We start from the raw sequence: 22,153 nt of genomic DNA, 5'->3' as shown, positions 1-22,153 counted from the left end.
CTACCACTTTTTAAGTGACCTTTGGTCACAAATGTCAAAATGTTTCCACACCCTTTCCACACTCAAACAAGAGACAAATTGTTTTTGATAAACTCTAGTATTTATTAAATTATAAATTTTGTAATCAAAAAGAAAAATGCTGACCAGAAAAACCTCAAACTATAAGACTAGACAGCAAAGCCTATGGGAACGCCATGAAGTGTGTTACAAACATTCTGAAACATAAGTTACTGGCTGTTTTCATTTCCGTATCAATAACTTTACTATAAAATAGTAGTTATTCATCTATTTTGAAATCCCAAATTCACATCTATTCTTACATTAAATTATGCTTCCTGCTCATAATATCAAACATCTCACAGGTGCCAAATTTTAGTAATGGTCTTATGCCAATCCATGCAGAAAAATAAGACACAATGCAGGAGTCAGATGAGGACCATTAATGCACAGATAATACAAACACACTGGCCAAAAGAACTACAGAAGTTTTTAAAAACTATAAAGTAAACAGACCTCGAGAAAACTGGGTTATTACTAAACAGCTCTCAACTATTAACACCCAAGTTCCTTACATTAAATAAATTTCTCAACAGAGACATGTTAGACATTTTGATTACGGGTCTATCCTTCCCATACCCCTTCCCACCCCAACTCCCAAAATGCACTACTAGGGATGAGTATAATGTTATGTGGGCAGAAATTTACAGGCAACCTTTTCAACCTTGAGCATGGAGCTGAAGACATTTTTATTTAAACTTCAGTTACTGTGCACTGTCCATCAGGCCTTCTAGATCTGACACTGACACTCACTGTTCCACCCCCTGCTACTGATCGATCAGTTCCCGATTGATCTGATCGATCGGATACTGTCTGGTTTGCATTAGAAACCAAAAGTCTCTGTTGGGTCAAGGAGTGCTGTGCAACAACTGCAGATGATACATTCTCACTATCACTACTGGCATCTGATTCAGTTTCTTCAATGGAGGTGTCTGGTGCTGGTACCCTGCCTGAAGATGGTGATTCATGATCTTCTTCTCCTTCTCCCCTATGACTCCTTTCAGCTATGCTGTCTCCACTGAGTTGTAAATGAGCAAAAGAGTCTTCCAGAGAAGTGCTTGCATCAGGGGATGGTGTTGCAGGGCTTGTTAACTGACCATCTACTGACGTTAGGGGCCTTACAGAAGACACTAGGGGCTGAACAGAAGCTCCACTCTGTGCTGATACACTGTCCGCTCCATCAGCAGAGCTCTCTCTTGCTAGGTTTACGGTATTAGCATCACAGTCTAGCCTAAGTCCAGCTACTCCCTTCTTTGGTATATCTATTATATCTCGCTTAATCTTCCTGCGACGTCCATGTTCATTTCTCCTATATTGAACCATATTTTCAAGATCAGCGACATACAGAAAGCCAGCAATTAACATTTCAGTGTTCTTTTTACCTTTGGAAAAAGCATCTTCCAGCTCTCTACTAGTGCGCTCATCGTACTGCCACCACCCATTTCTTCCTTCATAATACCATGCATATTCACCATTTCCTCTACTTGCTGCCTTGAGTTCTTCTGGTGACAACAAGGTTGGCTTGTCAAGGAAATCCTCGGGAATTTCTTGTCGACAAAGAGCACACCGCTTTCCAAGCCATGAAGCTCCTTTTACACATAGATAGCAGAAAACGTGCTTACAGGGCAGACTGACTGGATGAACACATGTTTGCAGACAAATGGCACATTCAGGGACGGTTAAAGAAGGTGCAGTATTAGAACAGGACTCGTTTGCTTTCCTGTTTGTAGGAAGCATGTTTATTGAATGATCAATTTCACCACAGCCAGCCATCCTAAGAAAAAATACATAAAATATTAAAGTCATGTTTTAATTCTTGCAATATCTTAATTCAACAATTATGAAAATACTAACCACCTATTATGTGCATTATATGCAAGCCACATTCTAGACAATGGGGATATGAAGATGAAAGTAGAAGAAAAACTCTCCAACCAATGAAAACGTTTTATAAGCATTTACTTGTACATACTTTGGGAATGTATAAAAATTCCATCAGTGCACTTACAGATCGGCCCTGGAGAAACACACTGAAGAACTATATAATGAAAAGCTGCATCCAGTGGAGGGAAAAAGGATCATGGCAGCTATTATACAGTGAAATGAACGCTAGACAAGAAATCTAAAAATCTGAGTTTTAGAGTTCTTTATTAACTATGTGCTCTTAGGCATGCAGTTCAACCCTTAGTCTAAATTTCCTTACCTGCAAATCAGAGTTTACAAAGCTCAGGTAAAAATGAACAAAAAAAGTGCTTTGTAATCACTAAAGCTTCATAAAGGTAACAATCACATAAGACCAAGGGAGAAAATAACATGAATACTGAAGATGCCCTGAAGAGGAGGAAGAAAAAAAGATTTGTCAAATTGGATGTATCCAGCTTAAACACTGACATAAAATTTATAATTTCTGCCTTGCTGATTCAGATAAACGTTTACCAAACACCTACCATGGTCTAGATACTAAGTACTGATGGGTCTAATGATAAATAAGACACTCAAGTACTCTGTTAAATAAGGAAACAAATATGCAGATAATTACAATATGGCCTGATGCCTGCATAATCAGAATGTGTTAACATACTTACAAAAATAACAATGAGAGAGAGAGAGATGAGAGGATGGACATAGGTTAGAAAGTTTAGTGTTCATTCAGAGGGGCCTGGGCAGTGGAGCAGATTCCAGGCAGAGGCATGTGCAAGACACTGAGTCAAATAGTCATACAAGCAATGGAAGAGCAGGAGATGAAGGTGTAAAGATAATCAAAAGCCAAGTCATGAAAGCCTTATTGTGCCCTGCTAAGGAAACATTTAATTTTTTTTTCCCCATAGTTAAAAAAAAAAAAAAATTAAAAGGGGAGAAAATAATAGAGGGAGGAAACCACTGATAAGTAAAAAAGACTGAGAAATGAAGATGAAGATGTCAGAGATTAAAGCTTAAAATGCATGACAATCTTTGTGCCAGCTAATTCTGCCATTCTAAATGGGTCCAGTAGTTACAAAAGATATAGTCACTAACAATGCTTACGCTCATCAAAAATTGAAAAACAATAATCCTAGGCTATCATCACAGCACATCCAATCTTAAAACAATCCTTTTTTTTTTTTCTTTTTACAGCCTTTTCTGTGTTCTTGGTTCCTCAATAGACAAGGCTCAAAAAGATGGCAATTTTCTAGTAAAGGAAGCAACACATTAAGTTTTTAAAAAGATGGCACATATTTAGTAAAGGAAGCAACACAGTTTCAGTGGAAGAACTGATCACTAAAATGCTTAATTTCCAAATTATTTTCAACTTTTAATAACATTTCCAATCAATTCCTTTACCAAAAATTCTAGGTTATAGACATCAAGAAAGTACAACTTTTTCCTAACCTATGGAAAGTTCTAAGTCAGGGGTGTCTAATCTTTTGGTTTCCCTGGGCCACACTGGAAGAAAACGAATTGTCTTGGGCCACACATAAAATGCATTAACACTAATGATAGCTGATAAGCTAAAAAAAAAAAAAAAAAAAAAAAAAATCACATAATGTTTTAAGAAAGCTTATGAATTTGTGTTGGGCTGCATTCAAAGCCACCCTGGGCCGCATGTCGCCCACAGGTTGGATAAGCTTGTTCTAAATAAACCCTAACAGGACGTCTTAGTATGTTAAGCACTATAAAAGCTTTCACATATTTTGAGATAAACACTTGCCTTCAAAGATCTTGTAACTTGAAACAACAATAAGTTACAAACTAAGGCATATGTTTTTTAAATAGCCAATTAACATTCCCTGCCTATTTCCTCCCCTAAAAGAACTGGCTGTGCACACATTTTGTTAGGTTTTCAGAAACTTTCATCCCTTTCAATTTAGGTCAAAAAAGTAAGTTTCCATAAAATTCCTGAAATTCTTTTTGTTCCAAGTTCCATATTTATTTAAAGCTCCAGTTAAGAAAAAGAACAAGAAAGCAATCCATTTACAAGTAATAATTTAATAGAGTCTACTCATAATTCTATTCATAAGACTAAATAGAAAAATGGGCTGATGATCATCATTACTTTGGAAAAACAACAGCAACATCTTTACATAAGAAGTCTATATCTTAAACCATCTAAGTACCTTATGAACAAAGGACAGGCTCATAAATTTAAAACATAAATAAAAATAAAGTCTGGTAAAATGTAAACAAGATACCCAACATGTCACATGGACCAATGCCATGCTTTTAAATACGTAATTCCAAACCTATTGTATTTGTTTTAAGTAAAACTGGTCCAAGAAGTCAGTTTTCCATCACATACAGCTCGTTTATCTACAGAAAAAAAAGTTTTCAACCTAAAAATATTATCCTCCACCCTACTTAATATGATCAATATTTTGCATGTATGAATAAACCAAAACACGTAATTTCAAAACTAAGCAATTACAATCATCCCAGGAGAAGGCATGAATTGTAACAACAACACAATTGGAAAGGCAAAACAATTCGGTTTGTGCAGGTATTTTGGTTCTGTCATTAGAATGAAGTAAAGTTGGACAAAGTTAATCTGAAAACAATGGACACCAGACAGCTAAGTGGTCATTATTTCATCTGAAGCACTCTTAACTATCAATTTGCCATAGCAATTTATAAATTCTGATTCTGTTTAGACCATCAAGTATCCTGTTAGTCTATCACCAACAAATGGGTAGAAAAACTTAGTAATATTTCTTCTTTAATTCTGAATGAGGCACATGCAATAAGCAAGATACACATAAAATGTGTAACAAGATAGACACAAAGTAACCCCAAACTGCTAGTCTACCTGTAAGACATACTTCAAGGCTTTTTAAAAAACCATTTTAATCTACCCTACACAGGCTCTATTTTGCATACTTTCAATGATCTTAAAATAGGTAGGAGACTAAATGTATGCAGATGATCATACCAATATGTAAATAAGAAATGCTTTTCCCCTCCCTTTGTGTAAAGCAAGTATTAATGCTAAGCAAAAGAGGTATTCCCTATCTCATAAGTGTCTCATAAAATTCTAATTTTGAATCATTTTGAAAAAGGGAATTTATTTCCAGTTTACTAAACTAAAAATTTAACACATAGAAATTTGGAGTGTAGTCCAATTCTATTAATAAGTATAATACATCACTTATTTTCAAAGACGTTTTCACTGAATTCTTCATGTGATATTCCAACTTTTAAGTATAAATCACCTTCTTCCAATAGATAAACCATGTGAAATATTTCTGTAAGACTATTAAGAGTTTATTAATACTAAGTCGTCTTCTTAAGAAGACAAAATATAGAGGGGTATGGGCAGAGTTAGTGGAAATCTCCAAGAACTCAGATTTCCTTGAAACTTCTTGGATAATTAGTCAAATGGAAGGCAAAATTATTATAAGCAAAAAAGGTCTTTAGTATATGTAGTATTCAAGAAATTTTTAGCCAGCAATAAAAACTCCAAATATTAAAAATCAGATTTTTAAAGTCTGAATTCAGAATCCAATTACAGACACAAAAAAGGGAACAATCCTACACATAATTTCAAGGGGCTCAAGGATTTCTATGAAGCTGGTCCACATATGAACCACTAATGAGACAAGAGGAGTTCACTGAAAGGTTTTACATCAGGTAATAACAGCCAGTTTAGTAGCTTCCAGACCATTTGAACAGCAGGTTGGAGGAAAGTATGGTAATGCAGGAGGAGGTAGGTGAAAGGGAAACTAGAATATCCAGGTAGTAATGCAAGTATAAGATAATTAGAGGCAGGGTGCTGATGTAAGGTTCCAATAATATAAGAATGCTAAGGAAAAAGAAATGAAAGCATTTGGTTACTGATGGGTGGTGACACATTCACCAAAATTCAGAATTTGAGGAGAGTTCTGTCTCAGACATAATGACTTTATTAAGGTCTCCAGGTGGAGATAGATAGATGACAGCTGAATTTACTCGTTTGGTACTCCAAGGATAAATCTAAGCTGAAAAAAGTCTGGTGACTCACCAACACAAAAATGGTCCTTGGAGCCATGAAAATGAGTAAATGCCCAAATTAAACCTGTAGAGAGAGCAGTCAAAAGGGCCAGCCACAGAATCTTGAATTACTCCAATATTGGTCTGGTAAAATAGCCAGGAAGGGGTGTAAGGAACGGTCAGAGAAGAACAGGGAATAAAGATAGACCACCACCACAAAAGCCAACAAGGGAGACATTCGCAATAAAGAATAATCAAGCAAGTTACTCTAAGTGACAAAAATTTCACCATACAATTCACTTTTGTGTGGTGCAAAAGTTGTGAACCCCACACACTTAGTAGCTATTTTGATTTCCTAAACACCATCAATCCCAGTAACCTTTTACTCGGCCAAGACATCTTTCTTTCCCTATTCCCCAAAGACTATCATAAAACTTCTCCCTCCTAGTTTATCAATATACTAACACCTCTATCACTGAGAAATTAGGTAAGTCAAAAATAAATCCTGAAAATCTATCTTTACCTTTACTCTGTCTTATCATTATTCCTCCTGGCTCAATATGGGGTACTGCTACTTGTTTACAAAGCTAACCACTCAACATCTAGTTAGTACTGTCACCTAACTCCTCCAAGACTGATCAATATACTCTGTCCCTAAGTATAAAAATCAATTAATATTGATTTTATGTTAAATAAATGTAAAATCTGGTAATATAGTAAGTACTAAATAAATGTTCATTCCCGGCACTTATTTTGAATTCTCTTTCTCCTACCCTGCCTTCCCACATATTACTGTTACCTGACTCCTCTAAAATGTGTTCATGATTAGGCAGTTGTTTCCCTCCTCATTCCCTTGGCTTGAAAAATGTTTCTTAATTTTCTTTGACTGTTAAAATTCTACTCATTCTTTAGAGGCAAAGTGAAACTTACTCTGTTCACTCTGAACCGTTCAGATAAAATTAATCTCTCCCTCTGTTCAGTTTCAATAGCATCTTGTTGTTACCTTAATATGGCATCTATTCCACTGTTTGTTAATTACATACATGTCTCATTTACTAGATCATAGTAAGCTCCTTGATGACCAGCACCTAGACTATCTGACCTATTAAGATATTTAAAAATGTATATAGATAGATAAATGGACAGGATTAAATAAAAGATGTATTTTTAAAGACAAATGTTTATTAGTATCATTTTTCAATTATCAAATTTTCAATACTGAATAAAAATATGGTCGTACTTTTAAGTAATAAATTAATTATTGTTAATACATATCATTACATGTAACCAGTATCATACTGGAAGAGTAGATAGCAAGTTTTATGTCAAACTGGGAAAATGTGAAATAGGATCTACTAAGGTCTCTCTTGGTCTAATAAGAAAAACGCTATAATTAAAAGTCAATAAAATATTCACTACATTTTTCATGAGTGATATCAAGTTGCATATGGTTTATATTACTTTAGAAAACAAATATATTCATAGTGCAAAAATGTTTCATCAGTAATAGGGTGAAGTTAAATATGGACAAATCCAAGGTAGTATGTAACACTTTAAAGCATTTCATGCAAAGATAAATGATGAAAGCACAGCTAGTAAAACTGGGGATCAGAGTGAAGTGATATGAATAAAAAGCAATGAGGTACTACATTAAAAAAATCAATTATGTAGAAATTCCTTTAATTTAGTGAAACAAGTTTTTAGTAACTAGAGTTTTTATAACCCAGTAGTTTGTCTTATTTATAAAAGCTAGTACTACTTGCCTAGCTTAGTTATTTAAGAAAATTATTATGTAAAAAGAAGGTAGAACCCAGAGGACCTGGAGATCTCTTCAGTATTTTAGCCTTCTATGAGCAAACTCCTGTGTCTTCAGTTTTTCTTAGAGATTTTTCCCTCTGAGGAGACTTGGAAATCTACATTAACGATAATTTAATGTAAATAAATTGTTAATAAAGCACCTATAAGTCAACAGAAAATGCTCATTTTATATAATTAAAACTAAATATGACAGATACTCAATTTACTGTGCTTTAAACCAATCCACTTAATTTACTGCAGCACTCAAAAAACATGATGCTACACTTACATTACTATTACAGATCCCACAGATGCCTGCCATAAAAATAAAGCATTTTCTTCATCAGCAGTCAGCCAGCTTGCAGTATTTTCTCTTCCACTGCTGGTTCATTCTTTATGCTGCAAAAGAAAAAAGAGTAATTAAAATCAAGAGAATCAATTAATTATTTATAATCCTTTCACAAAATTCAGTGGAAAACTTTATCTTAAAAGTGGAAAAAATTAAAGACAAGATGCATGCTTTTACCACTGCTATTCAACATGACTGTAAGTTCTAGCAGAGCAAATTAGGGAAAAGAGATAAAGGTATACAGACGCATAAGGAGGAAGTAAAAGTATATTTATTCTCTCTATATAGAAGATCGCATAGAATCCCCAAGAAAGCTAATAAACAAATTCAGCAAAGTTGCAGGTTACAAGTTTGACACACATAAAAACCAGTTGCATTTTGATACACCAGCAGACAACAATCCAAAAAAGAAATCAAGAAAGCAATTCATTCATAATAGCATCTAAGGGAATAAAATAGCCAGGAATCAAACCAGGAGGTGAAAGACTTGTACACAGAAAACTATAAAGCATTACTGAAAGAAATTAAAGAAGAGCTAAGTAAATAGACAAGTGACGTATGGATTGGAAGACTTAACATATTAAAATGACAATACTACCCGAAGTGATTTACAGACTCAACACAATTCCTATGACAATTCCACTGACCTTTTTTTGCAGAAATGGAAAAGCAATCCTCAAATTCATATGGAATTGCAAAGGACCCTAAGTAACCCAAACAATCTTGAAAAATCCAATGTCAAAACTTACTACAAAGCTAAGGCAACAAGACAGTTTGGTGCTGGCATAGGATAGATATAAATATACCAATGACATAGAATTGAGAGCACAGAAATAAACTCATACATCAATAGTCAACTGATTTTTCCAAAAGGGTATCAAGTCTACTCAATGGGGGAAAGAGGAGCCTCTAACTAATGTTGGGACAACTGGATTTCCACATGCAAAATAATTAAGCTGGACCTCTACCTTACACTATATATAAAAGTTAACTCAAAATGAACCAATAACCTAAATATGAGAAATAAAACCATAAAACTCTTAGAAGAAAACACAGGGGCAAATCTTCATGGCCTTAGATTTGCAATGGATTCCTAGTTATGACATCAAAAGCATGAGAAACATAGGAAATAAATTGGGCTTTACGTAAGTTTAAAATTTTTGTGCATCAAAAGACACTGTTAAGAAAATAAAAAAACTGCAGAATGGGAGAATATTTTGGCAAATCATGTATCTGATAAACATTTAGTATCCAGAACATGTAAAGAACTATACAGCTCAACAACAAAGACAAACCAATTAAAAAGTGAGCAAAAAATGAGCAAAGAACTTAAAGAAGATATACAAACGAGCAATAAACACACAAAAAGATCCTTAACATTATTAGCAATTAGGGAAATGTAAATCAAAATCACAATGATACATCTATAAGGATGCTACAACTTTTTTAAGGGGAAAATAATAGTGTTGGTAAGGATGTAGAAAAATAGGACCTTTGAACACTGCTGGTAGGAAGGTAAAAGGGTGTAGCTGCTGTGAATAATAATTTGTTGCTTCCTCAAAAAGCTAAACGTAATTACCAATATAACCCAGCAATTCCACTCCCAGGGATATAGCAATAGAATTGAAAACAGGTTCTCAGATACTTGTATGCCAATGTTCACTGCAGAAATATTAGGCAAAAGGTGGACACAATTCAAGTATCTGTCCACAGATGAATGGATAAACAAAATGTGGTCTACAAATACAACAGTACATTATTCAGTAATAAAAAGAAATATGTGCTACAACATAGATGAACCTTGAAAACATACTAATAAGCCAGATACAGGAAAGATTGTATGATTCTACTTATATGAAATATCAAGAATAGGCAAATTCATAGAAGCAGAAGGTATCAGAGGTTACCAGAGACTGAGGGAAGGAAAGTGAGGAGTTATTTGCCTAATGGGTACAGAGTTTCTGTTTGTAATGCTAAAAAAAAAAAAAAAAAAAAGTTGTGGAAAATCTATAATGGTGATGGTTGCACAACACTGTAAGTGAAATTAACTACATGGAATTGTACTCTTAAAAAATTGTACCATCTCAGTCATTAACCTTCTTTCTTCTCATTTAGTATTTCCTTCTTCACTTCACCATGTCCACTACAGGACACACATCACATTACACAGAATAATCAAGAACACATGATAACGAAAGAAACGACAGATCTCACAGTAAACACAAAATAGAAGAGACTTGAATATTCTTTTAGTTCCATGTGGCTCTCATACTATGGGCATCTATCTCCCTAAGGTATCTCAAAATTCTAGTGTTTAAAGAAACATATTCTTAAGGCCGTATGTAACCTCTAAATACAAGCTGACTTATCCTACCAAATGTTTAACAGAACAAACAATTTGTTTTAAAATCAGAGAACTTTCAAAAGTGACTGTGATGGTTAACACTGAGTGTTAACTTGATTGGATTGATGGATACAAAGTATTGATCCTGGGTGTGTCTGTGAGGGTGTTGCCAAAAGAGATTAACATTTGAGTCAGTGGGCTGGGAAAGGCAGACTCACCCTTAATCTGGTGGGCACAATCTAATCAGCTGCCAGTGAATATAAAGCAGGCAGAAAAACGTGAAAAAGAGAGATGGGCCTAGCCTCCCAGCCTACATCTTTCTCCCATACGGGATGCTTCCTGCTTCGAACATCTGACTCCAAGTTCTTCAGTTTTGGGACTCGGACTGGCTCTCCTTGCAGACAGCCTGTTGTGGGACTTTGTGATTGTGTAAGTTAATACTTAATAAACTCATATATCTATATTCTATTAGTTCTGTCCCTCTAGAGAACCCTGCCTAATATACTGACTAAACAGGGTTTCTAAGAAACCTGGCTTTTTGTTTTACTCTGACTTTAGATGATATGGACTCCACTGTTTTGACTTTCCTCTCAACCCTTTCACCACCTTCAAGGAGCCTACAACTTCAATGGCATCAAAGAAGGCTATGTTCATTTCCTTGCTGCAGCCTACTCCAAACAGAAACTGCACATTTTCATACACTCCCTATATATAGGACAGGAGGAGACAATTTACTGCTCCAACATCATTACTTCTTTCAAGTCTCTATCACACTGACTTTAACATACCTTATAATCCCCTAAAACTGCTCTCTCACCACCTATAAGGGATTAATGTCATCTTTTCACTACTGATCATCCTCTTCATCCTAACTGCTGACATAACTATGAGCCTATTTAAATAGCCTTGAAAATGAACCATCCAACACCTATTGCACAGGTTCTGAAACTTGTCCCAACTTCAGTGATCAGAATCACTGAAACTGCTTGTTAGAAATACAGATTCTCAGCCCCTTTCCTTAGGAATTCTAGGCCAGTAGACATAGGTTTAAACCTAGGAATCTCACCCCAGGTGGTACTCATGCATTAGTCCTTCAAATGCAATCTGAGAAACACTGTCCTCAATTTTCAGTTCCTTAAATCCTAAATTCGAAGAAATTAATCTCCTCTCCGGCAACCAAATGTTATGATCACATTTGAAACTAGTTGTCACCTAAACTGCTGCCTCTCTGAAATCTTAATCCGACTCTCAGATCACAAGCTCTGGTTCTTCCAGCCCACTCATTCCCACACCTGCTCTTCAATTTCATGGGGACCTACAATCTCTTGACCATCTCATTTCCTTTCCTGCCCATTCTGGAACCCAATCTTTTTTACTTCTTACTTAACAGAACCCTTGGCTCCCTCCTATCTTTATCTCTCATATACACACATTTTACAAACCCCCATTTCTGCATAATTCTTACAATATGACATCTCAGGTTTCATGCCTTAACTACTTTTGTGTTCATGGAGAAAAAGACAAAGTCCTTTCTCTCACCACACAGCCTCCTGCTCCCCGACCCCAACCAACCACAACATAAATTCTGTCAACTTTTATTCCTAATCCCTTTGGAATCTATCCTCTCTACCCATTGCTAATGCTCTAGTTTAAACCTACATCATCTCTCACCTGAACTATAGTACAGCCTGATTATCTTGTGTCACTATCACCCTCAAATTCATTTACTAAGCCTTTGAGATTCTCTCTCTCTCTCTCTCTCTCTCACACACACACACACACACACACACACACACACACACACACACACACTCTCACTCACTCTACAGTCTGTTTCCCAAGCTGGAATGCTGTGGCATGATCATAGCTCACTACAACCTCAAACTGCTTGGCTCAAGTGATCCTCCCATCTCAGCCTCCCAAGTAGCTAGGACTGAATGATATACTTAAAAGGCAAAATGAACCAGGTTTCTTCCATATGTGAAGCACAATATTGGCTCCTCAGCCTACACAATAAAGACAAAGCTCCTTAGGACAACATTAAAAGGTTTTAAAGATATAAACTGTAAATAACTAGTCTCTAGTCTTTTTTATCTTCAACAACCACCCATAGATTAATAATCTAGTTGTATCAAATTACTCATAGTCCTGCAAACCTCCCTTTGTAGCTCTGTATTTCCTCCTGCCTGGTACAATCTATTCCCTTTTACAGCTTATGAATGCCTATTTGTTCTTTAATATATTACACAGAAATGGTTATCCCTACCATTTTCTCTGACTACCTCCAGAAAGTTAATTGTTCTCTCTATATATTTTGTATGTTTTTTTATTACTGAATTTATCACATGAACTAATTTCATTCATTTGTGAAGTCTGACTCTTCTGTGAAATCATGAACCCCCTGAAGATAGGGACCTTTTTATATCTCTAAGTAGCTAGTAAAGTGTCAATCAATTTTTGTTGAACTGATATTTTTTGGATGAATAAAAAATCAACTCCTAAAAGTAACTATTGTGAGGAACAGAATATCAAAGGATTCGATTTATTCAAATAACACTTGAGTTCTAATCGTGAACAAGGCACCCAGCTGGAATCTGTAAGATACATAAAAATATCTAAGTTTTAATCCTTTCTTTATATAACTTAAAATCTAAAGGAGTTCCTACATTTACAAATATAAAATTCAACACATCTTTGTATCTTCTGGCAAGCAAATCATTTACCCAGCTATTGTTCATTGGCAATGAATTCTCCAAAATGGAGATAAAAATCTAAGCATAAACCAAGATGGGTTTCTGAACAGCCAAAACAGCTTCACAAAGCTCTTTCCCCAATAAAGGTTATGATTCTTCACTAGGATGACCACATACGTTAGCTCAGCATCTGTCCAGTTTGCCCTTGGTCTCCTAACAAAAGTGTTCCAGTTCAGAAAAATTATACAGACATTCTACCCTTTACCCATCACAAAGGTTTTCGGACCATCACTCAAAAGTCAATTTGCTCTTACTTTACCCTTTTGTTTTAAGAGACAGGGTCTGTTAACCAGGCAGGAGTCCTGTGATGCTCCTACTGCAGCCTCCCAAAGTGCTGGGATTACAGGTGAGGGCCACCATGCCCAGCCTTTACCCACAATTCGAACATGAAGTTTTTTGCTCAAGAAAGTCCTGCTGGGTGTTGCTGTTGGTCATTAGCACTGTCTATCCTTCGCTATCTTACAAGTCTTTTAAGATGTACCAATCCATCATTCTCAGAACCTAACTGATTGAATGTTAAAACTTCTAGTGTGGGAGATTCAATTAAAACATTTCTTCTAAAAATTTTGTTTAATCACTATTTGTACTTTAATAATTCAGATGTGTAGAAGGTACCATTTTATTCCTATGAAATACACAAAAAATATGTCCTTGTTTCTAATTCTCCTTATCCCTTGAATTCATTTACACATTATCTCTAACCAATCTAATTTATTCCTCTAGGTCTTCCCCATAAATATCTTATCTCCGAAACAAAAGTTGATTCTTAAAGGAATCTAAGTTAACTGAAACAAAGCAGCTTCAAAACAAGTACAAAAAAATCCTCTAAAGACCCCATATTTGAACACCTAAATAAGCTGTGATCTTTTCTATAAAACTATTTCACATCGTTGAAATAAAGCTATAGCCACAAATATTGAAATAAAAGCTTTGCTGCATATCCACTAGAACAAAGGTACTAAAAAAAAAAAAATCTGATTAATTCAAGGAGATGCAGTTCTCTCATTCTGCTTCCCTTATTTAAAGACTAATGATTAAATTCAAGTAACTTATCAATAGCAAAATTATTTGAAAAAGCCCCTTACAAAGAACACACACACACAAACCCAGGAGCAGAGAACTATTTACTTAATTGTACTGAAATAACAGCAAAGTATCTATGAATAATGACTTTCCATCAACATGACCTTTCTCCTTCAAAAGAACATCCTTGCCCTCATCACACTCCTCTAGTTTAGTTACGTTTAGGAGTAAACAAAAGAATGTATCAGTGACCATAACTCACATTCCAGTTTCATTATATTAATGCCATTTTCAAAAAAAAACACAGCCAAAGACATATTTATTTTAGCCGATTTCTTCAATTTTTTTTTTTCTAATTCTTGCCTGAAGTAATTTCTAGGATTCTCTTAGAAACGGCTTTCTCTAATTTTCAAAATATTGATGATTTCATTTCTTCCTTCAAAGATCTTTGACGATAACTTCATACAGTTGACCTTCCAACAACACAGGTTGGAAATAAACAAAAAGACTTATATACGTACAGTTTTTTCAATAAATATATTGGAAATTTTTTGAGATTTGTGACAATTTGAAAAAACTTGCAGATGAATCATGTAGTCTTGAAATATCAAAAAAAGGAAAAGAAAAAATTAGGTATATTATGAATGCATAAAACATATAGTCTATTTTATCATTTAGTACTATAAAATGTAGAGAAATTATAAGTTAAAGTGTATCAAAACTTAGCAAACACAGACACATATGGTGCCATTTGAGGTGGTACAAGAAATTTAAACAAATGTAAAGATGCAGTATGAATCATAGCCATATAAAATTATAGTACATATTGTAATAATTTCCTGTTGCTATTATGAATTTCCACTTAATATGCTGTGTGACACTAATCATCTCTGCGTGTATTGGAGTAAAACGTAATTTCTTGTTCCTGCGCATTTTTCATCATTAGTGCAATACCATAAACCTTGAATAACACCATGGGACCCATGTGAAGTGCCACTAGTGATGCTAGAAGTGATCCCAAGAAGCCAAGAAAAGTCATGCCATTACAAGAAGTTAAATTAACTTGGTATGTGCCCTAGATGGGTCTGCAGCTGCAGTTACCCATCATTTCAGACAGACACCTTGTAAACAGGTAACATAAACACAGTATCGGTAAATGCAGTACTCTAAATGTAATTTTTCTTCTATTTTAAGAATATAGTATATAATGCATATAACATACATAACGTGTTAACTGACTTTACAGTAGGCTATTAGTAGTTAAATTTTGGGGAAGTCAAAACTTTACTCAGATTGTGCAAGGAGTTGGCACCCTTAAGCCCGTGTTGCTCAAGGGTCAATTGTACTGCCCTCTGATTGTCTTTGAGCATTCTTTTATTTCACCTCTAATTATGCATTATCTTTCAAAAATACATTTGTGTAAAACAACATAACTAGGTCTTCTTGGCTGAGATTTAGCAGTATTACCCAACCAACAAAAGTGACTCCAGCTAAAAGCAGACCAAAAACTTAACAGATGTAAACAGGAATCCTACAGTAACCCTGAGTCCACAGTTCAAATAATTTTAGTCAATCTTGCATGCTTTGGTGACTTTTTCAATTTCTATATCCTCATGAATAATCTTTTCAAAGTGCAGACTAACTGGATAAACGCCAGGGAAAGAAAATGAATTAAAACTAATATAATGCTCTAGATCCTAGCTATACAAACTGGGATTCCCAACTAGCACTATCAGCCCTACCTGGGAGCTGTTCACAAACGAAAATCCTAAGTGCCACCCTAGACCTACAGAACCAGATCTCCAAGTGATTCGCATATTACAGTTAGTGAAACACTACCAAATCCATGTCACTGAATCCTCAAAACAACTGTGAAATATGACTGTACCTATTTTACAAATGAGGAAGCCTAAGCTCAGGAAGTTAAATGACTTACCCAAAGTCACAAAGCCATCAATATTGGGAGATGCGATTCAAACTCAAATATACCTTTAAACAAGTCTTTCTACAACGTATTGTCTCTCACAGAAAAGGTCAAGTATTATCTAACAGAAATATGATGCAAGCCACATATGCAGTTTCGAATTTTCTATTAGCCACATTAATAATAATAAAAAGAGGCCGAGCATGGTATCTCACATCTGTAATCCCAGCACTTTGGGGGTAGTGAGGCAGGGGGATGGCTTGAGCCTAGGAGTTACAGACCAGCCTGAGCAAGATGGTGAGACCCCCATTTCTACAAAAATAATAATAGAAAAAAACAGGTAAAATTAATTTCAATAATATATTTTATTTAATCCAACGTTTCTACATTACCACTTCAATATGTTTCAATATAAATTGTTAATGTAATATTTTATGTTCTTGGGTAAGTGTATGCATAGTCTTTGAAATCCAGTGTGTATTTTACACTTACAGCACAACTTAATTCAGACTGGATACATGTCAAGTGCTCAATAGCTCCATGTGGCTAGTGGCTACTTTACTGGGCAATGCTGGTCTAGAATGTCTTGCATATTAACCTCATTACAAAACTGACAAGTCATTACAGGAATCATTTAATAGAGACAATGAATTCAATGTTAATTTACCTAGACTTTTGCCAAAGACAGATAAAAAAGAAAACTGCATATTCTGTTACAAAGTTAACAGGTTTAGGTAGCCCCAATTCTGCCAAACTGACTCATCACCTACTAACTCAGAGAATTTATACAGTTGACCCTTGAACAATGTGAGGAATTAAGAGTGTCTACCCACTGCACAGTCAAAATTCCAGGAAAACTTTTGACTTTCCAAAAACTTAACTGCTAATAGCCTACTATTGGCTGGAAGCTTTACTGATAATATAAACAGTGGATCAATATATATTTTCTATGTTGTATTACATATTGTTTTCTTGCAATAAACTAAAAAAACGAAAATGTTATTAAAAAAATCATAAGGAGGCCGGGTGCAGTGGCTCACGACTGTAATCTCACCACTTCGGGAGGCTGAGGTGGGCAGATCATGAGGTCAAGATATCAAGACCATCCTGGCCAACATGGTGAAACCCCATCTCTACTAAAAATACAAAAATTAGCTGGGTGTGGTAGCGCACACCTATAGTCCCAGTTACTTGGGAGGCTGAGGCAGGAGAATCTCTTGAATCCGGGAGGCGGAGGTTGCAGTGAGCCGAGATCGCACCACTGCACTCCAGCCTAGTGACAGAGTGAGACTCCGTCTCAAAAAAAAAAAAAAAAAACCATAAGGAAGAAAAATATATTTACGTTCATTACGTAGAAATGGATCATCATAAAGGTCTTCATCCTTTTCAGGATAAGGAGAAACAGGAGGCATTGGTTTTGCTCTCTCAGGGGTGGCAGGGGCAGAAAAAAAAATTCTTGTATAAGTGGAACTGCACAGTTCAAAGCCTTGTTCAATGGTCAACTATAATTTCAACTGGGCACAAAATAGGGCATACATGTAATACTTAGAACAGTCATGTGAAGAAGTCCTCAGAAAACATCCATATTATTTGAAAACAAAGATTTTTTTAAAGTTGGAGGAGAAGGGATGCTTTTATTTTAACCAATAGGGGGATGTAAAACAACAGCATAATTTTAACTGCAGGCCAGAATTAATTTGCCAAACATAAATAACTCAAACATACATAATTCCTACTGGAATGAATGACTTGTAAATTTTACACCAAACTTAATATGATGATCTATTAAGAAGGTAACATAAAAAAAAAGAAAAAGTCTAAAACCAAATTAGATACTTTGCCCCTAACAATTCTGAAGGAAAAAAAAAAAGTGACAAGTAAAACTTAAAAATATACAAAGCGGTTTAGGGATTATCAATGAATTTAAATCTTGACCCATTCAAATAAGTGAAAAATAAATACAACTAAAAATGAAGTAATATTGTACCATTTATAATTTGTAACAACTCCAAATATTCATACTCCCACTTTTCAAGTCAGTCACAAGATCAAAGTCGAGTTTTTTCAGGTAATAGATTCAAGCAAGCGATTATCTTTAATCAAAGAAAAAAAAAAAGAGCATGTAACATCAATATAAGTACATATAAAAACAAAGACAAATATCAATTATAAATATTTGAAGACTTACTGTATTTTTCCAATTATTAACAGCTAATGTCAGATTTTTACCATTTATTCAAAATACACAAAACAGGAAATGTTCTACATGAAAGCACTTAGTAACAGAAAAAATACTTGAAATGTTCCCACTTTTAGTATACAACTCAAAAAAAAAATTATATATACATAAAAGGAGTAGATAAATCTAAATGTGAGTTAGCAGACGCATCTTAGTATTTTTTATGAACCAGTCCCAAATTGAAATATGTAACTAAATGCCCTAATCATCGCCTGCTAAAAATTAGCTGAGAAAAAGAATAGGTCATACTTGGAAACTTCAGACAAAACTCATTTCAACTAAATGGGGTCTGATACTTTATTTTAAAGAATCACTTCCCTTTAAGACGTTACTATGTGGCAATCTACTTACTGCCTTCACAATCTTTATACTAGCGCATTAAACCCTTTAATTTTTCTCAAAACAACAAAAAAGTGGGCTTTGCATTTTATTTCAAAACATGAGATGTAAAAGTGAACAAATACTGTCTTTTAATCATATCACACACAGATGTTTCTTAGCCAGCAACGATTTCATAAACAAGGAAGCTCTTTGGCAAATTATCTGTGTGACCTTGGTCAAGTCAAAAGACCCCCAGTCTTTTGTTATCTCATCCTACTGTATAATTCTGTAATTCTAAGTTCTAAATGCTTTAATTAGCAGTCAGTTAACAACACTTTGGATTTGAATTAACCCAAAAGGTCATACGCCACAAAAACTAAACACAGTCCATAAGTAAGCACAGGTGGTTGTAGCCAAGTGTTACATAAATTGGTTTCTATATCTACAAAGATGTTGTTCCACAAATTCAGATTCCTCAGGCACAAGGCAACCAGATAAGAGAATGGAAAAGGCTCAGTACCTTCTGTTACTAACACAGGAGAAAAATACGCATTCGAATTCCTAACTGTCAGAGCTGTTAGATGTTTCCTGGTAGTATATGGTTAACATATAAAATAATACTCTTTAAACAGATCGATATTGTGAAAACAACATATTTAATATCCTTTTCTTCTTTTAACTCAAAATATCGTTTTGGATCCTTTTTTAAAAAAGTCTGTTCCTTTCCTCTGACAATTTTAAGTTGGTGGAGACTGAAACAAAACACTTTGTAAGTTGACATCTCCTTTTAAAAAAAGTTAATTTTTTCTTTCTCTTGTCTAAAAGACCAGCTATTTGGAGAAAGTTTTCCTGATGATTATAATTCTACCAAGTTTTGAACAACCAGCGAAGAAAAAAAAAATATTTAAATGTATTTCCATTCTGCCCACATGACACACTGGCCCATTTGAGACATAAATTCTAAATGAAAGATTGGACTGAACAACATCCTCCACTCTAAGATATACAAGGCACCAAAACAAACACATCCAAAATCTATTTTTAGAGTGGTGTTTCACTCTTCCGGTTTTCTCTTTAAAACGAGATTTACTTGACCTATTTTCAAGTGTTTTTAGGGCACCCAGGCACTCTATACAAACAGTATTTGCTAGTCATAAAACAGCAAAGCAAAAATCACAAATCCTGGTATTAGTGTGGGACATTTTCTCCATGTGTCCTTACGTGCCATGTCTTTTAAAAGTCTAAATATAGATTCACTGACTAAAATGTCCTAAGTCTTCCAAATTCTATAATTATATACTGGATTGAATGCCATCATACGTTCACATCCCATTTGAAAAGTACACACACGGGGTGGGGGTGATGCGCCCAGTACCTGAAACGTCAATCATACAAAGAACAAAGCGTTCCCTATCTTTGGGCTTTCTTCTCACCTCAGTTCTACATTGTTTCAATATTACAAAAATATTAAACAAAATGTTCAAAACTTGAGATATAAGTGCTCACTAAAATGGCACTTGTAGAAAAGAAATTAAAACGTATACCAAAATGATTAACGATAAAAAATTCTAGTTGCCAGGATGTGTGTGTAAACTTACAGTCCTGTAGGTTTTACCTGTGGAGAGGACGGTTCCTTCTCCACACTCTTAAAAACAATTTTACATTCTTTAGAAGCCTTCGCAAAATAAATAGCGACAACAATGGAAGACCGACACTCCTCTCATGGGATGGAGGGTAGGAAGAGAACTCCCCACCCAACAAACAGAACAAAGCAACAGTCTCAGCTTTCAAGATGCACAGAGGGTTTGGAGGCTCAAGGGATACTGTGAGATCTCTTAATTGTTCCGATGCTTCAACAGCCGTCAAAACAACTAACAATATGCAGCGCTGGGCTTCACTAGAACAAGGTGCAGGGATTGCTCTCTTCGTATTAGCCAAGACCAAGACACCGAGGAGGAGGAAAAAAAGGAGGAAGAGAGAGAAGAGAAAGCAGCAGCCAGAGACACTCCGGGAAAAGACAAAAATGCAGACTGTACGCCCTGGCTTCGATCTGACCCAAGGCCTAAACTGTCTGACCCCACACGGGAAACAGGGAGCAGGCTACTGTCGAAAAACCATCGCCGCCCCTACACCTCGAGGCCAGGAGGTCCCCGGGTAAAGGCCTGAAACCACGGCCCAGGGGGAGGAGAGGGACCCGCCTGCCACCCGAGGCAGCGACGCGGGCTCAGGCGGAAGACGCTGCGCAGTAATGGCCGCTGCTCCGCCCCTCGCACCCGGACCGAGACCAGCTCCGGCCGTCACCTAGGGCAGGGGCTGCGGGGCCCTCGGGCAGCGCATGGGCTGTCACGGTCGTCTTGCCTGCCCCAGCAGCCAAGGCGGGGGTGGTGGAAAGGGCTGAGCTGTCCCATCCCGCCTCTGCGCGGACAGCCGGGGCCGCGCCAGCCCAAGGGCGTCCATCTACGTACCGGCCCCTGACCCCGCCGCCGCCCCTCTCAGGCCCCGAGCGCAAGGCCGACCCGGAGTACGTTGCGGCTGGAGGTGACACCGCGAGGTATGCCTCCTGTCCCCGAGTGAGGATCCTGGAGTGGCCGGCGTTCACCCTGCTCCCCCGAGAGGGCCTCGCTCCGACTCCCACCTCTCCGGCCACAGCTGCGGCCACCTCGCAGTCTTTTCTCTCTGGCCTCGGAGCCCGCAGCGGCCGGGAACGCGCGCGGCCGTCACGTGACCACTCGGCGCGTCACGGAGGCGGGGCCGCGCGGGGCGGAAGCCGTGCCGCGCACCCGCGAGCTGGCTCCGGCGTCTCCTTTTTCTGTCCCTGCATCGCTTCGCTGCCTTCCCGCACTCTCTTGCTTGTGGGGACCGGCGACTTCCCTGCTTGGATTCTTCTGGCTGCTTTAGAGTGTGCTTTAGTTGTATTAGGGCCCAGAGGCACTGAAAGAATGCAGTTCCAGCAGAGAGAGGTTTGGGGTGGAGGAAGTAAAACGTGTGTAGGCCCGGCAGGTGGTGCTGCTCAAAAATCCAGCTTTGCTATCCCGAGGAAGCCCTGGGGCGCCTAGCTGAGTTTCGGCTTGAAGATCCCTTAGCAAAAGTACTGCTTGTTCCACTTCAAGAAAAAAAAAAAAAGGAGGGTCGTGGGCGGGGATGGAGGGCAGAGAGTACTTTAGGACTTTCCAATTTATTCACCTTTTTAATGGTTGAGCAATTTAATACGGGAAAAAATTGGTATTTTATTTTGAGCCCTCCCCTTTTTAAAAAAACAGAATAGTGCCTGAGAAACTGAAGAAAGAAATTAATCTGCGTGAGAATCTAAAATTAAATAGGTTATTTTGGTCGCAAGCCTGTGGTTTTAAACATCAGACCTCTAGCAGTAATTCACCGTTTTAGCATGTACGTTTCCTTTTTCAGA

The 22,153-nt window shown here is 36.7% G+C and overlaps 1 protein-coding gene across 12 annotated transcripts; it reads right to left on the bottom strand.

Annotated features, from left to right (window-relative positions):
• Positions 1-81: 81 nt before the first annotated feature.
• RNF146 (ring finger protein 146) lies at positions 82-21,443 on the bottom strand. 12 transcript variants are annotated; one of them, XM_005551749.5, is made up of 5 exons: positions 21,213-21,443; positions 8,084-8,193; positions 7,817-7,910; positions 2,261-2,388; positions 82-1,831 (listed from the first exon to the last, which is right to left on the bottom strand). In XM_005551749.5, exon 5 carries the CDS (start codon positions 1,828-1,830, stop codon positions 751-753), a length of 1,080 nt encoding a protein of 359 aa, XP_005551806.1. In that variant the 5' UTR covers position 1,831; positions 2,261-2,388; positions 7,817-7,910; positions 8,084-8,193; positions 21,213-21,443; the 3' UTR covers positions 82-750. The 12 variants fall into 12 exon arrangements, with proteins under 12 accessions (XP_005551806.1, XP_065399428.1, XP_065399429.1 ...); XM_065543356.2 differs by having other exon boundaries at positions 21,264-21,443; XM_065543357.2 differs by having other exon boundaries at positions 21,383-21,443.
• Between the last annotated feature and the right edge of the window lie 710 nt (positions 21,444-22,153).

The sequence above is a fragment of the Macaca fascicularis genome, chromosome 4 (assembly GCF_037993035.2).
Source record: "Macaca fascicularis isolate 582-1 chromosome 4, T2T-MFA8v1.1".
Classification (NCBI taxonomy): domain Eukaryota; kingdom Metazoa; phylum Chordata; class Mammalia; order Primates; family Cercopithecidae; genus Macaca; species Macaca fascicularis.
Note: the sequence above shows the minus strand (reverse complement) of the source record. Positions and strands in the feature narration are given on the sequence as shown.